Source organism: Callorhinus ursinus, unplaced genomic scaffold (assembly GCF_003265705.2).
Source record: "Callorhinus ursinus isolate GAN/ISIS: 27379988/994484 unplaced genomic scaffold, GSC_fseal_2.0 scaffold11, whole genome shotgun sequence".
Lineage (NCBI taxonomy): Eukaryota > Metazoa > Chordata > Mammalia > Carnivora > Otariidae > Callorhinus > Callorhinus ursinus.
Window position 1 is genome coordinate 12,918,658 of NW_027397073.1, and position 24,411 is coordinate 12,943,068.

Sequence of the window (24,411 nt, forward strand, 5' to 3'; positions counted from 1 at the left end):
ATTTAGAACAAATGAACAATTCATTATTTAAAAGTTACATTCTTTTGCAGTTATAGTCTCGTGTATCTGCAACTAATATATAAGTATCAGAGGCTTAATTTACCACAGAATCAAGAATGGTCATTGCTCTAAAGAGGAAATGAATACAGTAAATTGCTTTAAGTACACGCAAATAAAGTCCCTTCTCTCCAGTTATAAAGCATACTGTTTTAACATTGGACTCTTGAAACCTATTCACTAATCACCCAGATGCCCTGGTATTAGTGGATTTAAACCTTAGTTCTTAAACTGGTGGGGAAATGTCTTTTCCCAGAAGAAACTGACTTTTTATAAATTTCAAAAGAAATAATCTAATCTGACCAAACCTCAGTAGTTCAGAAGTAACACACCGAGTAACAAACTTTTCACAGACCCATTTGTAGATCAGTTAGGAAACAGAAGTGTGTTCAAAAGAAATATCCCTCTTACACAAATCTGTCCAGTCAATGAATATCATAAATCATTCATTTCAAAGGCAGGGACCTTAAAAAAAAATTCCAGAATGAAATTGATAATATCCTCACTTCCATAAAGTCCTATTACCCTGCCCTCTGAAAGAGAAAGGTTACACACTGTAGCTTTTTAAGTCAGAATATTCAAATACCAATCAGAGGCTACCCATTTCTGTATGCTCACCTTTGCAGTTCATTGAGCCCCCTGGCAGTTGGTAGGCAGGGATTCTGCCTTAGGAAGTTTTGTTTTAAGTTGAGATGAGTGAGGTCTTGGCTGTAGAAGAGGTTGGCAGGCAGATGCTCCAGGCTACAACACGAGAGGTCCACTGAGCTAATGCGCTGTGACGCAACCTGGAGGGGGATAAAACCCAGCCTGATTTTAGTACCATCCATTTATCCTACAGATGCCCTCTATGGATAGAAATACAATAACCCCACTGAGAACACAGACATATTGTATAAGTGGCACTAACAGTCCAAATATAAACCAGCATTTAGCACTAGTAGTCCAAATATAAACCAGTATTAGCACTAATAGTCCAAATATAAACCAGTATTTAGCACTAGTAGTCCAAACACAAACCAGTAGACTATTTACTTAACATAGAACCGAGTCAAGTACTGTAAAAGCAGAAAACAATGTCCCTGCCTGAAAGGTACTTACAGTAACCCAGTATAGGAGACAGGTTACAAAAAGCACAGCTTAATCCTATCAGGTTCAGTGATAGCAGTAATCTCCTCCAACCGTAGGGGTTAAGTTCCTGAAAACGTTTATGGTAAGAGAATTCAGAGCTAAATAATACAAGACTCTAGAGTAACCTCAGGGTTAGGATATAGACACTAAGGTCTAGATGAAACCTATCAAAGCCCTTGTATATACTGATTTAAAACAGCACAAATAAAGAATAGTAGTATCGATGGCCTTGTACACGTCTTTAATAGTAATGGCAGCATATGATCAGATTCCACTGTCTGCTTGCTCTCAACTTCTTGGGTTGTCTGTCCCACAAAGCTTCAATGAGATGCTCATAAATTCACTGGGCTTTGCTTCATACAAGTATTCTAAGTAAAATTTATTTTATGTCTGAATGTTTATCCACATATTCAAAGCCTTCCTGGTTGAATGACTATGACCGTGGCCAGAGTCCCAGGGCCACAGACCAACTAGCATGCTAGAGACAGAAAGAGCATTGGATGACCTGTATTTCTCAAATGCTTTCTCCAATATTCCAAGTCATACAGTGCCACTTTAAGCCTCTGCGTGTGGCTTCAGCCCCACTTGCACACACCTTGGCTCCTTCTCTCCCCCAGAGAGGCCACGGTAATACTGTTCTAAGATTTGGATTGATTCTCCCTCGTGCTCTTTATCTTTACCAAAGCTTTATGGCAGAAACACCACTCCTTATCTGTGATCAGTATGATGTCCTTTTCTATTACCAAACTCTAGCTTTCTCTTTCCCAGTTACAGAGGCAGCAGGGCATGGTCCTCAGGAGTGTGACTCTGGGGTCCGTGTGCAGCTTTACGTCCCAACTCCCCCACTTAGGAGCTGAGAGGACATGAACAGATCACTGAGCCCTCCAAGCTGCAGTTTTCGCATCTGTGTAACAGGTGTAAGGGTGATACGGACATCTACCAGCCGGCACAGAAACAGCATTCAATACACGGGGACTGCTAGTACTACCACTATTAGTATTGCTACTACTGTCAAATAGAATGATTCACATCTTACATCTACTGAAATCCAAATTCTCCTGATGCTAAAAAGGTATTCAGAAGTAAATTTGCATACAACCTATTCTGCTGATGGCGTATTTGAGGTTAGAAAGAAATTACTGTGCACACTTGAGAACTAAGGGGAGGGTGAGATAAAAACAGCCTGGCAGGGCTCAACTCAGAAGACTTTACAGGGGCGCCTGGGTGGCTCAGTCGTTAAGGTCTGCCTTCAGCTCAGGTCATTATCCCAGGGTCCTGGGATCGAGTCCCACATCGGGCTCCTCGCTCAGCGGGGAGCCTGCTTCTCCCTCTGCCTGCTGCTCCCCCTGCTTGTGTGCGCTCCCTCTCTCTGGCAAATAAATAAAATCTTAAAAAAAAGACAAAGCCTGAGTCTGCATTTTAGCAACTCTATCTTTCCTTGAATTTTCACTATTAAATAAGAAAAAGAAGAAATTGTTTTCCACAAAAAAAGAAGGAAGGAAGGAAGGAAAGAAGGAGGGAAGGAAATCCCAAACAGGGGATTTTTTTTTTCCAAATCATCCATACACACTAAAAGATGTGAAAAGAGCCATGAGGAATGTAATGGGCCTGAAAGGCAGGTGCAAACGCTCACAGGAACCTGTTACAGGAAGAGAGGGTGTACACACGTTGAGCATGTAGGGGCGTGCCAGGCCTTCTATCACCTGCGGTACAACAGTAAACAAAGCAGACACAGTCTCCACCCTGAGTGAGCACACCTCAAGAGAAGCAGAGGGAAATTAGGTACTACATGATAATGATTACAGTAATCGTAAGTGCATGATCTAAGAAGTCAGGGAAGGCTTCCCAAAGGTCCTAATGTACAAGCTCAAACTTCAAACTTGAGTGGAAATCTGTGTTTTCGTCTACCCCAAATCCTTTTTCCATATCTTCCTATAGCAACCCTTCAGGATCCTGGAATTTTGATAGAGGTTCGAACAAAGCATGTTGACCCTCTGGCTACAGGGATAGGCATGTACTCCAGGCCTGAACAACCAGAGTACCCCATCCACTGAACCCACGGATTGATCCAACAAGTACTGGCATGTGACCCCAGCTAGGCTAACCAGAGGCCTTTTCTGGGATTTATATATTCTGAAGCCAGGAGAGAAAACATGAACACACAGGACTCCATATATTATGTATAAATAGCTATGGAACAGTAACTATTAGCCACATAAACCCTACATTGGTCATATACCAAATTAATGATGGCAATTGTTTCTATATGGGTTGGGAGGGGAAAGGAAATAAGAATGGGAAGATAGGAAGGAACTATGGAAATGTGTTAACAACTGGGGAAGACAAGTACATGGAAACTGTAATATCCTTTGTGCTCTTCTGTGTGCATGTGTATGTGTGTTTACCTTGGGAAAAAAATGTAATTTCAATTAAAATTTCAGTGAAAGAAGAAAATGGATGAGAGCAGTCTTCTGGCTTTCTTTGCATTCAGTGTTCTACTAGGCGGTACACCAGGGGCAACAATTCCTCCTGTCATCAAGGGGATCCCCTTAACTAGTGGGCTGAACAGTGGCCCCAAAAAAGGAGGCGAGGCAGACAAAAACACAGACTTCCACATCCTGGTCCCTGGAACCTATAAATATTATCTTATATGGTAAGAGTGAATATTACCCTATATGACGAAATATGTATCCTTCAAGAGAGAGGCGGTGTTTTGAGGTAGAAGAAGAGAAGTCGATGTGACCATATGGGGACAGAGACAGAAGTAATACGGACCACAAGCCAAAGAATGTTTAGAGCCACCAGAAGCAGATAGAGGCAAGGAACGGATTCTCCCCTAGAGCCTTCAAAGGAGTATGGTCCTGCCAACACCTTGATTTCGGACTTCTGGCCTCCAGAACTGCATACATTTCTGTTGTTTTAAAGTCACCAAGGTTTTGTTAATTTGGAAACTAATACTCCCTTCACAATTTTTTCCAGAGTACTTTTCATTTTCATTCATTCAACATGTTTACTGAATACCTCCTATGTGCCAATTACTGGCCTAGGTAAGCATTTGGTATGCTTCAGTAAACAAAATTAAGATCCCTGCCTTCGTACATAAGTAAATTATATGTTAAAAATTAGCAAATACTATGGAAAAAAACAGAGTAAGGGACAGGGGGGGTCAAGATTGTTGGAAAGTGGTTGGTTCTCCTTAAACAGGTTGGTCAGGGTGGGCCCCACTGAGCGGGTGACACCTAGACACGAAGGGCAGGAGGAAGCTGGCTGAAGAGGTGTGTCTAGAGGAACACTCCAGGAAGAGGAAGTAGCAAGGGTAGAGGCCCTAAAAAGGGATGTGCCCGGCATGCTGGAGGGGAGAATGCCCTGTACGTAGTGAGATCAGAAAGGTAAGGGGGTAGGGGTGGGCAGCAGGTCCGGCAGGGTCTTTTCAGTCACTGTAAATACCCCAGCTTTCAATGTGAGCAAAATGGGAAGCGTGGAGAGGTTCTGAAAATCTCTGTCTCTAGACTGCAAGCTCCATAAGGGCAGGGATTTTTGCCTGTTTTGTTCACTGATATACCCTGATATGCTCAGCACTTGGTGAGACCCTCGAAAAAAGTATTTGTCAGAAGAATGGCCACTGGACCAATTTCCACCCGCTGCCTTCTCAGCAGCCTGCATCTGACCCACCTAGCGTATGCTTTCACACGGAGACTACTTTGAAGAGGACAAATCCTACTTCGACTGAGGCGTCACACTGAATACTCTGCTCAGACAACTGAAAGATAATGATTACATGTCAAGTGGTATTTGATTCCCTTCCTCGTTCTGGACCGCAGGCTGTTGCTGCTGGAAACAAGGGGCAAGAAGCCACATTAACAAGGCGACAATAAGCAAGAGCCATGCGCAGCGAGAACAGAAAGGACAGCAGCAGGGCAGCGAGCTGCCAAAGTGACCACAAAAGCTACCAGGAGCTGCCCCTCCACCCCGTCTCCGCAAAAAGGGGGGAAGTTAAGTGCTTCCACCCAGACCAGCCTGGGCGCACAGGGATATGCCACAAAGAGATTTGCCTGACTGCCACGTGAGAAAACGATCGGCTGGACTGCCCAAAGAAGCTGTGATCCACATACATGGCACCTATTAAAACTAAGATCCTTCACAGGAAAGACCTAAGTAAGTAATAAGAATAAATCAGAAAGCCACCTGGCTATACCTCAGAGCAAGTAGCCTTTTATTACTTTTTTTTTTTTAAGTAGCAGGAATAGCAATACTACTAGCTAACATTTAGGGGGTGCTTCACTTGTGGGAGGCCCTCTTCTAACTGCTTTAGCCATCCTATTTAACCTTCACAACAACTCAGTGTGGTGATGACTTACCCTCATTTCAAAGATGAAGGGTAAACAGAGTCACAGAGCATGCCCATGGTCACCCAGTTTGAGCAGTAGCAGAACCTGAGTTTAACGAGGACCTGTACTTCTAACGCCCATGATAAGATAATAACATAACCCCTTAGACCACAGCAAAGATGATCAGATGCTATCCCAGGGGAAGCTTAAGCCTCAGGAACGGCAGTGACAGAAGACAGTCTGGCATGTTCGAGAGAAGCAGACAGCATCTGCTGACCACAAACAGACTTCAGGGAAGGGGTGAAGCCCCAGGGGGGCACCATTCCTTAACATCATGGGCTCTGCCCACTCCTATCTCCACAGCTTGTCCACCTGGGCAGCGGTGATGCCACTTGGTGAGCACCTCATCGAATTCTAAAAGGTTACGGGAAAAGTTTAAAAGGTTACAGAAATTTAGAAAGTGAAAGAAAAGGGCACATGCAGAAATCACCTCAAATCTGTTACAGAAAGGGATCTCTAAAGGACCTCACAATGAGAATACAAAATCCTTTTGGCAAAAGCTACGGTACTTCTATTACACCTCCCAACATCAAGACAGTGGAAGACACAAAGTTGAGACCCAAGCAACTTGACATGCAGGAGAAAGGGCACAGTCTTAACAACTTTCAGGGCGTACAAACAATTCTACCACTTCCAAGCCACGTGGCTCTAGAGAAGTCACTTCACCTATCTGTCCTTCTGTTCCCTCATCACTAAAGAGGAATAGATAGTACCTGCCCTGATGAATTAAACAAGCTGCTGTAAATAATACTTTTCTCATTTTAAAAAAATCAGGAGAGGCTCTACAGACCAAATATCCCTTGACCAACATCCACAGCTGCACGCAGTATAAACCTGTAACACAAAAAAAGGCTGAGAGCACAGGCAACGGTTCTTGCCACCTTGAGCAGTACACAGATAAAGCTCAGTCAAAGGCAGAACATGACACTAGTTACGAGGCTCGCAGACCATCCATGAACTACATATGAAGGGATTCAAGTGTTAGAAGATTGGTTCAATGGAACTGTGGCTAGGAAAATCCGCGCTAGCCTGGATTAACAGCAAAACATTTTTTCAAGGCTGACAGAGTTGGGGAACTAAATGGGATTTCCCCCTCATGAACCTACATATTCTGGAAGACACATAAAAGTGAACATGAATTCCAACGACCTTCTCAGGTTGTCTTCTTTTCAAAATTACTTGTAAACATGTTGGGAGGGGGAGGGGTAAAGTTCATTTGGCCCTCAAAATATTTCCCCAAAAGTACACTGCAGGGTAAACATAAAAATGATAATATGAACGACAAACTTTTCAGCTGACCTACTGGGCTTCCAGATATTTCTAACAGGCTACTCAGCTCAACACTTCCCTCAGTTGTTTCTTGGCAAGGCTTTAGGGTACTTATGTCAAAACTGGTTAGCTGAGTTGCATTTCTAAACCAAGATATCTCTCCTATCCTAACCAATCCTTGCTATGCTTTTGAAATTATCATCTTCCCTTGCAATAGGACTGTCCTCATCTTTTATTAGCAAGGGAAAGTTTAGAAAAACATTCATGTGACTTATTTTGTTGTTGTTACCACTATACTTTAGCGAAGGGGCATTTATCCTTATTATGTGCCAAACATGCTCAAAATTAAGCAAAATCACCCTGAAAGGCTTGGGTGAAAGCAGCTGAAGGAGTACAAGTAATTCTGCTTGTGTAAAGTAAAAGACTGTTGCACACCAGCACAGTGAGTCATTAATTGCTCTGGCCTAACCTTCAGTGGCTTGGAAAATTATGCCCTGGCTACAGGGATAGTCTCTGGGGAGTTTACTAGACTTCTGTAAAAAATTCTTAACCTCTTAACTGACCTAATTTTAATTCTCACTCCCTAAAAATGCTTTGGGAAGGCATTAGGGAGGAGAATATAAATTTAGGAGAGTGTTTATTAATCTTTTAGCTAAGCATTCTAGCAATTTATTTTCAACTCCATCCTCATCAATAGTTTTATTACTTTATATCAAACCAAAGTTTCCAATTTTAATAAAATTCAAATTATCACCGCTCTATGACATGCAATCATTTCTTAAAAAAAAAATTCTACAAATATATAAGAAATGCCTTAAATTGACCCCAGACCTTTTTGCAATGACATCTCTTTTCTTGATCCTGTACTACCATTACAATTTTATAAAATCTGTTTAACAACAGGTGAAGATAACTTTGGTATAAAATTAATTGCAATATATACATTAATAGGAGCTAATTAATAATTAATAATTAATAATTAGTAATTAAAATACACTAACAGGAACAAAGCAAGGTGCCGATGTTGTTAAAGCCCTGTTAAAGCACCAGGCTATAACAATATAGAAAAAACAATACTGAGAAATTTAGAGTAAGAGCTCCACCTAAGCATCCTGACCTCTCTTTGCCAGGCGAATGGAGGGGATGGGGACGAGTGAATCTTTCAACATATGTTTATCATTTGCCTCTATGAACCGGGCACTAGACTTGGTCCTGGAGAGGTGGCACTGTGTGTCTTCAAAAGCTTGGTCTCTTGAGACACGGACACCTACGTGACCGTAATTCAAGAAGGTACACACAGTGGTGTGATGAGCGCACCCAGAGCAGAGAACACAAAGCTCAGAGCAACCCTGTGGCAATCCCAGCACCCACACTCCCCTCCCTTGCCTGGGCACTTGGGCAGAGACTTGCACATCACCACTAAGAGCAGACAGAACTGTGGCGTTTGTCCAGGGAGCTCGTTGCATGGCCTCCACCGGAAATGCAGACCTGGCGCCACCTTTCCCGGAGCCAGAAGCAACAGTGAAGAACTGCGAGGAGATGGCACCAACAGCCTCCTGGGATCACTCCCATGTCACCCCAGCCATTATCTCCCCCTCCCCCCCACACACAAACCCATTGTGTTTCTGAGTAACAACAGAAAAACAGAGCTCAGCTTGGGCGGAGATCAAATCTGAACTCAGAGTTCCTTCCTCATTTCCGTATTGGCAAACTAGGTGTAAACAGTCCCTTTAGACAGTGGCCACCTGAGAAAGCGGCATCTCCCTGACCACGGGGAAGGGAAAAGATAGCCAACCACAAAAAACACTTAAATTCTAGCTTTCTGGTAAAAGAAGTGATGTAAACGTATACTTAAGTGATTCTACTATTAGAAACGAGCTACTTGTTTTGTATTTTAAGTTCCAAATCTAACATACAAGGTCGAGCATGTTAGACATAAAGAGGTCATTGACATTTTTCCAATTATTCCATGATTCCTTACTTTATGAAATTATAAATCAGACCAGTGGGTAAATGAACTTAACTCTTCAGAGTAGTTGTAGGAAACGCAATACTCTGGGTTACAAATACTGGGAACTTCCAAGATGAGCAAATATATAATGGAAACTAAACTCTTAAGAACATATATATATATATATATATATATATGAATATATTTCATATTTTATTTTATAAAGTCTATATATTATATATAAAATATAAATATATACACATTTTTACTATATAAATATTTATATATTACTATATAAATAATATATATGTGTATATATTTATATATTTACATTGGTCTAAATACTCAGACTAAAATGACTTAACTTCTTAATATTAACATGGCCAGATACAGAGATGTGGTTAATCATATATGGTGAATTCCTGAGATAGCAATACTTGACCAGTTTTTGAAGAATTAGACAACAGTAGTCCCCTCAACAATAAAATCAATTTAATCTGCCTTGGATGACACAGAAAGCACCTCAGGTTTCTTAAATATGTCTTGGTCATCATTTAAGAAGACGGACGATCAGTGCATGGTGGCTTCCCTAGCAGCATACCCCATACAACAGACTGTGTGACAAACCACCTCTTATTCTACCACTGAGCTGCCTGAATGCCGTTGACAACCTTGTATGTGAAGTACTTCCCTTTGACATTTTCAGTACATTTCAGTTATGTGAGTCTTGGTTTGTTTTGTTCCCTCAGGCCACTGTTAAACATTGGAAGTACAATTAAAGAAAAAAGAGCAAGGTAGCAGAACTTCCTGCATAAAGCAGGGCTGGATACTTCATACCTTAGTTCCCTCATCTGCAAAATGGAGATGTGACAGTATCTCCTCCAGAGTTACTCTCTCTTTTGTTGTAAAACCTGACCTCGGAGAGTTGTAATGAGTACTTACTTCACAGGGCTGGTATAAAGCCCCTAGAAGTGTGCTTGGCACATAGAAAAAGTTACCAAAACATTAGTTATTCCTATTGGCATTATTGCGGTTACTACTAGATCGATTCATTAGGCTAAGTGATTTTATTAACAAAATACATCAACAAGTTGGGGGTAAAAACAAAAGTTCCTTTTATTTTGGTGTCAACCTCACGGATGAATAACTAATTCACTTTGGATATAATGTGTGAAGCAAGGAAAATGATGGTCATATTCCGGGCTCATCAGTTGGTATCTGCAAGTAAGCAGATTGATAAACCAGCTGAAGAAAGGATCTGGGAACCACGTGACAGCAGGACCTGGAACTACCAGAGATGCTCCTCCTGAAAACAGATGGCTAAGGGGTGGAGGAGGGCACAGGAATCATGCTAACTTCAATATTCAGAGGCTATCAAATAGAATTATCCCGCGTTATACTAGAGAGCAAAACTGGATCAACAGATTGAAGCCACAGGGAAAAGACTTCAGCTCACTGATAAGGAAGAACTGTCTGGTCAGACACTACAGGTGTCTGAAACACTACAGATGGTTTTTTAGGAGGGAAGGAAGTCTGGGAGTCCAGAAGGTCCTTTTTGAATCTTGAATTCTAAGTCCCTAAACTAAGAGCATTTGATCATGGCTACAATTTAAGGTTCAACTAAAGAACACTTTCAAAGAAAATACCAAATAACTATTAAGATAATTATTCCAGAAAACTACAACTGGTAATAATACCTTTTTGATGACTTTCTTACAAGGGCCCTTTCCAATCTTAAAATAATATGTTGCAACTTTAAAACAGAGCTGTAAGCCCCTTGCTTGACACCGAGAATGTATTTTATTAAAGGTAGTAACAATATACAGATGAAATCCACATGAGGAACACGCTTCTTCCGTTTGCTGAGACCCTGACCTAGAAGTTGAGCCTAGAAGAGTGCCCTGCATAAAGAAAGGGTGGAATTAGTCTTCCCTCTTCCCTCCCTCCTCATGTCTCTCAGGGCAACTCTGTAGTAACTCCAACAAAGTGCAGAAAAAAGGGGGAGGAAGTGAGAAGACCCAGGGAGGGAAGATGGAGACACAGGGGATCAGTCTAACCCAGTAAATGGACAAGTTGGCAGCGTTTCACAAAAGCATGCCTCTTTTGCTAGGGAATGGTAAGCAAACTAGGTATTTTTTCACTTGGATAAAATTGGATGATAAGACTTTGGAGAAAATACAATTAAATGGCTTTAAACTGAAATGACTCAGAATTCAAGGAAAACCCCCTTTTTTTAAGAATATGTTAACTAGGGGCGCCTGGGTGGCTCAGTCGTTAAGCGTCTGCCTTCGGCTCAGGTCATGGTCCCAGGGTCCTGGGATCAAGCCCCGCATTGGGCTCCCTGCTCCACGGGAAGCCTGCTTCTCCCTCTCCCACTCCCCCTGCTTGTGTTCCCTCTCTCGCTGTGTCTCTCTCTGTCAAATAAATAAAATCTTAAAAAAAAAAAAAAAGAATACATTACCTAGGATTTTAGAACCAATAGTTGCCACAGGAAAAATGAACAGACAGGATTAGCAATGTGGAAATAAGATGAAGCATAATTATAACCACAAAGAGATCATTTTAATATTTTACTAACTTAATCACAGTTTTACGTATTACAAAAACAAAATTTAACGCAATCCAAAATATTCCATCATTCAAAGCAGAATTCCTAGATTCCCTAATTTCATAAACTGTTGCTCATATCCATAGTAAGGAAGATTCCATAACATGAACTAACATGAACTTTTATGTAACAAATCCATTACTATGTTAGAAAGTTAGTTATCATATTTGGTAACTTATAATCAAATTTCCCCCAGGAAATGACATGGAACTAGCAGGAAATAGACAGGCCAGCACTTTTTAAACTTTACCTAGCTTCTATTTTTTTTCTTTCTCATGCTGCTCGGACATCTGTAATAAGACTATATTTTCACATTTTACACAGCTGTGCCTCTGTACTTACTTTACACCTCTCCTTGAAATGCCCTTCCCTTCTTGTCTTTGTAGTGAACGCCTATTCATCCTTCAGAACTCAATTTGCCCATTACCTATTTGAAGTCTTCCTGTACCCAAACAGCTCATATACTGGATTTCCAAATTTTTCTCATATCTTCACTACAGAGTTGGTACAAGAACAATCTCCTTGGGATGGGGTGACGTATTATAAGCTAAAATCTGTGTCACATGGTTTAACTTAAGCTTCTACCACAGATCTGCTAGACTGTCCTTGGTCAAATAGCTCTTAATTCTCTATCTAAAGAATGGGTATAAAATGTGAAGTGAAGGTGTCTAAAAAAAACAAATGAACAACAACAACAACAACAAAAACACCTGGACTTCTTAGCAGAAACGTACTGAGAGCAAAGCCTCTTACCATTATAATCCCAATGTAAGCAACTACAGCACAATCCCTAAAAGACAGGTTCCAAATCATGCTGACAAAAAGCAGCATACTCCCTAATCTACACTTCAAATTAAGAGGCAAATAATGTGTAAAAGATGACTAATCTTTCAGGGTTCCTTGCAGCTCCATTAATGACACAAATCTTTATGTTGGAAACCATAATCCTATTACATTAGAATGACTGGACTCAAGGAGTTAGTGAAGTATTCTTTGAGTGAAATCTGGACCAAAAAAACACTCTTTTTAAGCATGTGAAAGTGAAAGTTCAGTTGTGATTCACCATATACTTTATTCTGATTTAAAGGGGTGATATTTACTCATTACTTCATGTGATCTTTAATTCAGCATGAAATGTGGCCCTGACTTGCCTACACTATGCTTATTAAGAGTGAACCCAATATATCAAGGCAACCAAAAAGTTCACGGCAGTGACAAAAACAAAACAAAACAAAAAACAAGAGGCCTAGAATAAAATACTACAGTTAATACTAGAAGACAGACAGGAGAGAGAGCCACTATGATAGCCACAGTCACTGGAAGCTGCATGTCAGCCCCTGATCAACAAGGCGGGAGAAGCGTGCACAAGCTATGCTGCTCCATGGGGTGTGAATTTGTCACGGTGGGCCATATAACACACATGTAACACAACTGCTCACAGGTGATAATTGTAGAAGCTGGGTAACAGGTATGTGGTTGTTACTATACTATTATGTCCACTTCTAAATATTTGACATTTTCCATAATAAAAAGTTAAAAACACATCCACGCACAACACCCAATCCGCGATCTGAGTCCCCCCTTTTTAAATCTTCCCTGAAATAAAGAAACAGACTTTAAAGTGGGACAATACAGTGCTGTAGAAGTAATTAAGGCTTAATAAAAAATTAAGTATGCTTAGGCTACAGATTCGCATAAAGACTAACTCTGAAAAGAATTCACAGGATTAATCAACATGTCTAAAACTTATGCACTCCAAAAAAGTGGGCCACAAAAATGGACATCAAAATCAGCATTTCTATAATGTCACTTGTGTCGTGTATTTGACAGGACCTCTTCTGCAGTTCCTGTTCTTCTCTCCACTATCACTCCCAGCCTTCCTCCCATCACTCGGAAAACATGCTTAAGACATGCACCCGTGGTGAGCAGAGCCCTTTTTTACACTGCATACAACAGAATGTTTACTGAGTTTTTAAAGCGTGTCGTGCATTAATATTTTAGGGATGACTTTACAATCAGTATCGTAATCCTCCCAAAGGAGCGGTTTCCTTCACAGTATCTACCACTAACACCCACCCAAAACAAAAACTCCAAAGGGACTGCTTTGGGTATTATTTTTGCAAGCAATACTAAGTGCTAGGATTCAATTTTAAAAATAATAAGTATATAAAGGCCTATCTTGGTAGAACATATCTAATAACCTTTCATAAATTTTCCCAAAATCAAATGAACCAAATTAGAAGATTAACACTTCTCTTTTAGCTAAGATCCAGAAGCATAAACTGAAAATAAAGGATTTTCTTTTTAAATTATCTAATTCATTTTAATTTAAAAATCATCAGAATTGGTTCTCTTTGTCCTCCTACGCAGACTAAGGTGCGGATGGTCATTAAAAATCAGAACCTCAGATATTTCTTTCTGTTGTTGTTTTTCTTTCAGATTCTTATCAAAATGAATCTCATTTGAACATTAGGATGTATGACAGATGAATGGATAAAGAAGATGTGGGGTATATATACAATGGAATACTACTCAGCCATCAAAAAAAAAAATGAAATCTTGCCATTTGCAACAATGTGGATGAAACTAGAGGGTATTATTGCTAAGCAAAATAAGTCAATCAGAGAAAGACAATTATCATATGATCTCACCCATATGTGGAATCTAAGAAACAAAACAGAGAATCATAGGGAAGAGAGGGAAAAACAAGACAAAATCAGAGAGACAAACCATAAGACACTCTTAACTATAGGAAACAAACTGAGGGTTGTTGGGGGGGATGGGGTAACGAGGTGATGGACATTAAGGAGGGCACGTGATGTAATGAGCCCTGGGTATTATATAAGACTCATGAATCACTGACCTCTACCTCTGAAACTAATAATACATTATATATTAATAATTTGAATTTAAATTTTAAAAAAGATTAAAAGATAATGCAAAAAAGAGAAAAAAAGTTAAAAAAAATAAACATTAGGATGTATAGACAATCCATTCCGTGAATGTTGTGTTTCTCAATAAGAAAAGAAAAAGCGTCTCCACAGTAACCCTGAACAACTAAACTGTATAACATCCTAATGCCTACAAACATGAGGAAGAGCAGAGACAGTGGAAATGGAAGCTGAAAGTATAAGTGGCTTTTAAGAGTCAGCTTTGGCCACTCCAAATTTCCCACAAGCACATACTCCCCAATGGACCGAGCTTCTCATATCCTCTTTCCAGTAACCCCAACCTACTCTCCCAGGATGCTGGGTTAAAGAAAAAGATCAGATCACAGGACCACCCTTAATATACGAAGTTTAAAGAAGAGCACAGCTGTTTTATATGGGATTCACAACCAAATAAGGGGCTCTCACACTGATTCCTTCTTTAATATCTAACCTCTTCACAACCAGCACCTTACAACTCATTTCTCCTTTAATTCACCAATCGTACAAACTTCTAAAAACTTTCGAAGTGTTTATCTGGTTTTTAAGAATGGAGAAAGGAAAGACACTGTACCTAAAATATGCATTTACTAAGATGTTGTGCCCTCTGTCCCTGACTCCTGACTTTTCAGGAAGAAATCTCTCCCCCCTATGTCTGCCATCCCTAATTATGTCACCTCCAAAAAGGTGCTGTGGCTGTTAAAAACAGCAAAAGGTCCTTTGTTCAGATAAACCAAGCATATGTGCATCTTTATAAGCTTAAAATAAACATAAAAACAGGTAATACTTTAAAAAGATCATCTGGCCAATCAGTGTTAACAGCCGGAATGATGGCCATAAAATTGTTTTACTTATTTAGTCATTCTCATACACACACACACACACACAGTTAAAATCTACTGTGTGATAGGATAAGTCTATCATGTGCATATTTGACATAAGCCCTAGGAGGTAAGTACTATTACTATTCCCCTTACCAAATGAGAGGGCCTAAAATTTAGAAGCTTCGACACAGTGTCAGGGCCAGTGAATGGTAGAATCTATGTCTGCCTTAGTTTGAAACCCGAACTCTTTACTCCCACGCTATTTGGCTTCTCCAAACATTCAGAGCCTTTTTGAAGGGAAAGGAGGTTAAGGTTCTAATTTGAATTCATTCTCACTAATACCAGCCAACTACTAGTTAACTACTTATTAATACTCATAATTTAAGGTAATTAGCTTACGTTCCCTCCTGGAAGCACCCACCCACACCTGCGTGAAACGTAAGCTGCAGCCTTGTGTACCTATGTGCATGGGAATGATCTGCTTGCAGCTGCATCACACATCAGACACTTTCTAACGGCAATACAATAATCAGTGGACGAGGAAACTCACACCAACACTCCACCTTGCCACCATCACCTTCTCCTACGTCACAATTCTCCTCCCACGCCCCACCTTCTCCTACTGAGTGGCCTGGTGCCTGCATCTGTTCGTGGTTTGGATAATCAGAGAGAGCGCCTCGTTCCAGACACACTACCCTATTAGACCATGGAGATGGCATATTAGCCAACCAGTGACAGTGAAGAGTACTAACCAAACTAACATTTGACCTTTATGATCACCAACAGCATTAGAAATCAACAGTTTCCATACCCCATTAAAGAGATGTTTCATAATCTACCTCTTCTGCCTCACCTCTTTGCTGTCTCTCTAGAAACAAACTCTTTGAAGTTAAAAACTGTATTTTGCCATTGTTTTAAAGGTGCCAATATAAAAAGTCTAATTACTGTTATGGTTTCTGACTGAGGCTACAATTTACCTCCTCATTCAAAGCAAGGAACCTAGAAGCCATTTTTCATTCTGAACTTTTCCTCATGCTTGAGACGTAATTATCCAGTATCCTGTCACTCAATCTTCAAAACACATCCCAAAACACATCTATCCACTTCTCTCCGTTTCTCCTCTCACCTCTTGCCTGGAATATACCCTAAGAGCCTCCTGGCCAGTCAGACCCCCCTGCTTCTCTTCTTGTCCTCCACACAACAGCAATGTCAGATCATGTAACTTTCTGGAAGAGAACTCTTCTAATGGCTTGCCATTATGCCAATAATAGAATCCAGACTCTTTATCCCGTTCTATAACGTAAGACCCCTGCCTTCCCTGACTTCACATCCCGTGTTCCAGTCTTAGCACTCTCACACTATCTTCTCTGCCTGCCTGGAAAACTCTTCCCATGACATCTTCAAATAACTGGATACTTCTTTCCCTGAAGTTCCAGTTTAAATGTCCCCTCCTCAGAAAGAGTTACTCCTCCTCCATTATACTCTGGCACAACTTGTATTAACAGCACTGTGATTATTTGATGTTTTCTTTGTGTGTTTACTTATTAACCATCTACTTCCCCAATGTAAGTGCTCCCAAGAGAGGGGAATTAGACTTGTTCTTTGCTATATCCCAGTACACAGAACACATACTTAACATACAGAAGGTGCTTAATAAATGCCTGCAAGTTTCAGAACAGTGACTTATCAATTGTGTGGATGTCTAATATATGACTATTAAACTTAATACCTATTAATCTTTTTGTTATTGTTTCAATCAAAACAATCTGTCATTGGTAAGCTTGATAACTTATGTTTATTCACATCTTTATCCATGTTTAAGAATTTATACCTCTGACCTGTTCCAAAAAGAATGCAAAGCAGCTGACTATGACACTGGATTTGATTTAAAAGATCAAAACATCGCCATGTAGAACATTCTATAAAATACCTGACCAATACTCTTCAAAACTGTCAAGATCATAAAAAAACACAGGAAGACTGAAAAACTGACACAGACTAGAGGAGACAAAGGAGACATGACAGTCAAATGCAATGTGGTAGCCTGGATTAAACCCTGGGACAGAAAGAAGACATTAATGGAAAAACTAGTAAAATCCAAATAAATTTTGGAGTTTATTTCAGAGTAATGTGTTAATACTGGTTTCTTAGTTTTGGCATATCTATCATGGTAATGGAAGATGTTTGGGAAACTGGGTGGGGCTACGTGGAAACTCCCTGTACTATCTTTACAACTTTTCTGTAAATAGAAAATTATTCCAAAATAAAAAATTTAAACAAAAATTAACGTCTCCATATAGAAAGAAATTTAATGCACTCTGACCACATTTTGGCATTTTATTCTGAATAAAGCAGAGTGTAGGTTGTTGCCTTATTGCCTTGAACCCATGCAAACACTTAAATATAAAAGCACAGTGTTCTTTAATACTTGTCTCCTCACATTTGCAACCACAAAAGTAATTTTAAAACAACTAGACAGATGTACTTATTGCCTCTAATACATTAACTCTACATGCACGTCTGTAGGAAAAATGTTATCTTTCCCATTTTCTCTAGCAGGGTGCTGCCCTTCCACTTGCCTACCAGGTTAGGAGAATTCTTCTGAGTCTTATCAATCCAAATTCTGCCTCTATTGCTACCTCTCTGAAAGGAGGGGAAACTAATGTTCATAAATGTTTGTCATCTCAGAGAACACAGTTTTTACCTGATAATTCAAGTGTAGCCAGTATTTCACAAAGTCTTTCTAGACGTTATTCTCAAATTTTCTATTAACTGTTTTACAAAGTCATTCCCTATTCATTCACTTGATAATTACATCATACAGCAATCTGAATCATATTGAACTTGGATAGCAAACTGGATTATAAATTCAAAAATATGAAAGCAAATTCCAAAGTAATGCTTCTGCACCCAAGAGAGGTTTCATTATTTCATAAACACACCCAAAACCAAGGCACAAAGTACTACACTCCACCCTTTTACACACAATTCTATAAACGTGATGTAAAATCATCTTCACACACACTACCTGAAACACCAACACTTACTTATCTTATTCATCATGTTATTCTAGCTTCCATCTCACACACACACACACACACACACACACACACACACACACACACACTGTTTCATAGGTCATGGTGATCTTATTTAATTAGGGGACTATAAAATGGTCAAAATAATGAAGATGCAAAAAGCAAGTAAGCCATTCGAAAGGCAGAAGTTGAACTGGTGAAAAGGAGTTGGCACAGATTAAACCACTTATATGAAAAAATAGAGGAAGAGGGGAAATTTGTAACAATTCTCTGGGTATTTTGTGGTTTTGCAGTTGTCCTACCCTGGGCCAGTCCCTTAAATATTCGTAGTCTATGTTCCTTATCTATAACATTAAGATAGTAATGCCAGTCTACCCACTGAATTCTTTCTTTTCCCCCTTAGGATAAACAAAATCTAACAAATGAAACACACTTAAAAATTTTTTAATTGGCTACTTTTCAGCCAAAATGAGCTTCTACAAAACTAAAAATTGCAAACTACTAGCAGTATCTGCAAAAAAAAAAAAGTATAATACTATATTCTGGAACTGGGTAAAGCAGAGAGGAACTCGTGAGCCATCTAGAAGCTGAACAACCACTTACCTTGGAGACTTGTCGAAGCCACCTTAAATACTCTGTGAATGTATCAAAACAAATGTAGTATGTCTGGCTTTGGGGTCCAGAGGAGCTAAATGCTAAACAGTGCTGGTGCTTTTTCACTTCTTCTACCTATAAAAACAAACAGAGACAAAAACGAGTCAGGAAAGCAGACCATTTACATAGTTCATTAACCATACCTTGGGCCAGTGACCCTGCACGGATTTGCATCTTTCCCTACATATGTTCCTCTTAATACTTAAAAGTGTTAAGTTCCTGAGTCTGACCAACCAATTTGAATTACAAGGAAATCGAAAATGGGGAGTTTTATCTTCTTTAGATTTCCCCCACAAAAGTGAAATTCTTTTCTTCCTGTTTAAATTGGAACAGACTCCCTTCCTTATATTTCTCTATCGTCACAATAGGGTGCTGGGGTTCTTCCTTCCCTTGGGCGGAGTTGTCCTTAGTATTTTACTTAAGGATATTTATTCCAGGTAAATGTTTTACTTTAAGGGACTTTTGTATTATTCTGAATTACAACCTTTTGAAAAAGGCCTTCAAGCATGTTAGATAAGTTTTTAAAACTTTAACATGAAATTGAGGTTAACATGAAATAAAACTCTACCAAGTCCTAATTAGTCCTTCAAGTCCTAATAAGACAGTGATACAGTCAAATCAAATTTCCATTCCCAGTAAATTCTTCCTAAGGAGGAAAAGTCCAGATAATAAAGTAACATGATATTGCACAAGCTCCTATGCTTCATTTACAAAAATGATCACAAGTCACAAAGAAAGTATAAAAAATTTTCAAAAAGATGAGTACCACAGACTGTGTTCTAGGACCAAAACACAAAAATTAGATGTCAATAAAAAGTCAATTAAAATCCAAGTATACGTAGAAAACCAGTAACACACTTCTAAACAAGTAAAAAAAAATCATAATAGAAATTTAGATACTCTTAGAACTAAACCATTAAGAAAGTACTACATATCAAAATTTATGGAATGCAACAAAAGCAGTACACAGGGGAAATTTTGTAATTTTAAATACTCATATTAGAAAAGAAGGCAGAAAATTGTTTTCATTGATATGTGTCTCAAGCACTTAGGGGGAAAAAATACCATATCAAAAACTGAATAAACTCAAAGTAGAATAAAGGTGATAATAAAAAGCAGAAATTAATGAAATGAAAACCAAATATACAACAGAGAACATGAACATTAACAAAACACTGGTTCTTTGAAAAGGCTAACAAAATCAAATGTCAACTGACATTGGTCAATGGTATCAATTGAAGACATATAAATACCATTAATAATGAAAAGAGAGACATGATTACAGATTAAGCAGAGATTTAAAAGAATATTATAAGCAATTTTATGGCAAAATCTAAGAAAATATATTTTACTAACACTAAATCAAGAAAAAGACCAGAAGGCCTACATAGTCCTATAACCATGTAAGAAACTGAATATTAAAAATTTTTTTTCTCAAGAAATATCAGGCCCATATGGTTTTATAGATAAATTTTACCAAAATTCCAAGAGACAGATCACTCCAAACTTGTGCAAACTCATCTACCAAACAAAAAATGAAGAAAAATACCCCAACCTATTTTATAACCAAAAACAGATCAGAGCAGAAACAGAAAGGAAAATTATAGGCCAGTCTCAGTTATGAACACTTATCTTGAACAAAATGTTGCATCAGAATCCAGAAATACAAAACAAAACAAAACAAAACAAAACAAAAAACCAGACGTGGAGAATCCAGAAATACCAAAAAACCCACTATACATTAAGGGGTGCCTGGGTGGCTCAGTTGGTTAAGTGTCTGCCTTCAGCTCAGGTCATGATCTCAGGGTCCTGGGACTGAGCCCTGAGTCAGGCTCCCTGCTCAGTGGGGAGTCTGCTTCTCCCTCTCCCTCTGCCTCTCCCCCTGCTTTGCTCTCTCTCTAGTAAATAAATAAAATCTTTTGACTCTTAATCTTAGGAAACAAACTGAGGGTTGCTGGAGGGGAGGTGTGGGGGGTTGGAATAACTGGATGATGGACTTTGGGGAGGGTATGTGTTGTAATGAGCACTGGGTATTATATAAGACTGATGAGTCACAGACCTATACCCCTGAAACAAATAATACATTATATGTTAATTAATTGAATTTAAATAGAAAAAAAAACTACATATCAAGAACAAATTGGATTTACCTCAGGAAAGTCAAGATGATTTAGCATTATCAGAACTATAAAATCTTCAATCATTCTAACAGGTGAAAGAAGAAAACCATATGATCATCCCCACAGCTGCAGAAAAAGCATTTGGTAACATTCACCACTTACTCATCATTCATGATAAAAACTCCTAGCAAACTAAGAACACAAATAACAACTTGGTATTAGCTGACAAAGGGTATTTATCAAACATCTAAGGCAAACGTCAGTGTTGATGACGATGATATACCACTCTCTTTAAGATCACTGAGATGACAAGTATCTACTGTTTCTATTCAATACTATAGAGTTCTGGCCATTACAATAAGACACAAAAATGTATTAAAGAAGGAAGGAAATTGTCATTATTTAAATATTACATGATTACCTACATAATAAACTCCAAACAATCTATAGACATCATATTAGAATAAAAAAGAAAATTTAGCAAGGTGGCTAGATATAAAATCAACACTCAAAAGGCAACTGCATTTCTATACACTAAAGAGAAAATATAATTTTTTTAAAATGCCATTTAAACTAATCAATATTAAGAGAAATCAGGCCAGTGATTTCTGGAAGATGGGGAAAAGTGAGAGGAAAAGAGTGGGAGGAAATGGGGTACAAAGTAGCCCAAGGAAACTTTTGAGGGTGTTATGATAATTTTTCTTCATTGTGGCGATGGTTTAACGGGTGTATTTAGCTACCTATACTGTTATCAAATTACTATAAAATATGCAGTTTACTATAGGTCAGTTATACCTCAATAAAATTTGGTGAAGATATAGAGAAACAGGAACACTTGTACACTGATGTGAGTGTAAAATGGGGCATCAACTTTGGAAAACAATTTGATATCATCTTGTAGCATGTGCATATGCCCTATAGCCCAGTAACTGCACTCCTAAGTCTGTATCTAAGAGCAGCATTTCTCAAGAATGTCATTTATTATAGGATTTTGAATTAAACAGTTCACTGTACATGGTGCAGTACTAATACTAATACTCATTCTCTGAGCCCCTGTCCCATAAATGCCAATATTTTCCCTTTGCACCAAAGATATTAATATTAACCAAACACTACTTTCCACATTTTCCGGACCCTCTGCAATTAAGGTGAAGTCATGTGACTAGTTCTGGACAATGAGCCATGAGAAGTGACATGGGGTCACTTCTGCATCCAAATATACAAGAGACAGTTCATGAGTCTTCTGTTGTCTCTGCCTCTGCCTCAGCACCAAAAGAAGGTTGCATGTTCCAAACGTTTTAAGAGAGCAGAGCTTCCATTAGGCTGGGTCCCTGGACAGTTATGTGAAAAAAGAAAACTCCACCAATTCACAGTGGACATTTAGGGGAATGAGAAAATGAGGTTATGTCAAGTCACTGACATCTGGGGGAATTTGTTACTAGAGAATAATTTAGCCAATTTGTTGACATCCAAAAATTTCACAATCAAAACACTTGCACATATTACCAAACGTCCCTTTTGGGCACAGTAACTCGAGTTGAGAACTACTGCCCTAGAAAATCTACTTGCATACCAGGAGGCATATCAATATAAGACTATGTCAGCAGCATTATTTATAATAACAAAAAACTAGAACCAACCCAAATGTCCATCAACAGGAAACTTACTTAAGAAATTATGAGAATTTAGAACATTTACAGAGGGAAATATTATACAGAAATGAAAACCACATACAACAAGCAACATAGAATCTTGTTATGAAACAACATAATACTGAGGGGAAAAACTCAATCACAGAAGCCCACACGTAGTACAACACTATTTTTAATCAGATCAAAAGCAAAACAGTTTTATTTCAAAAAAGATTAAACTTATTTCAAAAAAGAAAATGATGAATATAAATTCTAGGACAATAGGTGGATACCTCTGGGGTTTGGGGAGGCAAGGGGACAAATGTAAAGAGAACACAGGCAGAAACACTGGTACTGATACTGCCATGATTCCTAAACTGAGCAGTAGGTTAACGGTTATTCAAATTATGCATCATAATTTAGCAAATATTAAGTAAAATATTAAAATATGATATCTAAAAATCTATGTTAAATTTTAAAGGATAAACTACCTAACACTTGCACAATGAATAGAAACTTATCTATTAAATAATTTTCTCCCAACAATTAAATTTTAAGAGTGCTTCATTTAACTTCATAGTTGGAATTTGGCATTTGAAAATGTAAACTAAATGATCATGCTCAAGTGGTTGTCAGATTCGATTATCAGCAATTATTGCTAGGGTTATGGCCAATCTATCTCACACTTCATTTCTAGCTCTTCTTCATATATATTTAAAAAAACAAAAACCTTCCATTTACTCTTAGTTTTCCCTTTAACACAATGAAACAGAAGAATGAAAAAAGGAACAGATAAACATTAATGAAAACTCAGATTGCAAAGACTGGATTATTTTTCCCTAACTCGGTCAACAGGTTTTAAAAGACTGTTTTTCAACATACTCAATTATTTTTAAAGGCATAGTGCAAAACAGGTTTTACAAGGTTGGTCTGTGAGAAAAGGAAGCTATTTCAATTTATTCAATGGTAGAAGTCCATCCAATAATAGGCCTGGGAAACAAGACAAGTCTCTAGCTCTGAATGAAAATGCTAATTATAACTCGATCTTCTGACCTTATCTGAACATTCCACTGCTTTCCTGCCTCTGCTTCTCTGAGCACAATAATCTTTCTGACCATCTCCTTCATATGTCAAGAGATTTTTCACCCTTCAAGTTTTACTGTAATTGCTACCTCCTTCATCACAAAATTCCCTGATTCCCCACAAGAAAATGTAATCTCTCCTCCACTCATCTCCTGCACTACTTTTCTGCATCTCTCTCAGAGCAGATATTGTTGTGCCCATCCTTCATCTCTGGATAGTAAATTATAAGCAATTCAAAGGCAGAGATGATGACTTACCCACCTTGGTATTTCTGGGACACCAACCAAAGTGGCTTCCCCACAGAGGTTATTTAATAAATAGTTGTATTAAATTTGCCTAAGCAAATGCCTAACATCATAGAGAAGAAAGAAACAGACTGTTGACCTAATAGGGCATCAAACATTAAATATGCATTTGTAATGATGACCTATGGGAGTAATAATGATGACAAATTTTTCAGAATTCAATCCAGAGGACAAAATCTTCAGTAATAAGATACCACTAATTCTTCAATGCTCAGACAAAAGTTAAGTAATGGTTTCAAAACAGGTGACTGAAATAGATCTAAATATACCTGGCAGCCTGGCCAAAATCTTTTTTAAATGATCAAGTATTAGTCTTTTTAGGATTAGATTGCATAATAGCAGAGGGGTGGGTGGGGAACTGGCATGGGCTATGTACATAAGGAACGACTAAATTATGAATGAAGAATGAATTTGCTACACAGCAGGTG

General features: G+C 38.6%; 1 protein-coding gene across 1 annotated transcript in view; it reads right to left on the reverse strand.

Moving 5' to 3' along the window:
• Positions 1–24,411, reverse strand: part of PHLPP1 (PH domain and leucine rich repeat protein phosphatase 1) — a 216,293-nt gene that overhangs the window by 77,588 nt on the left and 114,294 nt on the right. The window contains exons 3-4 of the mRNA XM_025886739.2: positions 18,794–18,919; positions 676–842 (exon numbers count right to left, since the gene is read on the reverse strand). Of these exons, the coding sequence (XP_025742524.1) occupies positions 676–842; positions 18,794–18,919 (293 nt within the window). The remainder of the gene's footprint in view (positions 1–675; positions 843–18,793; positions 18,920–24,411) is intronic.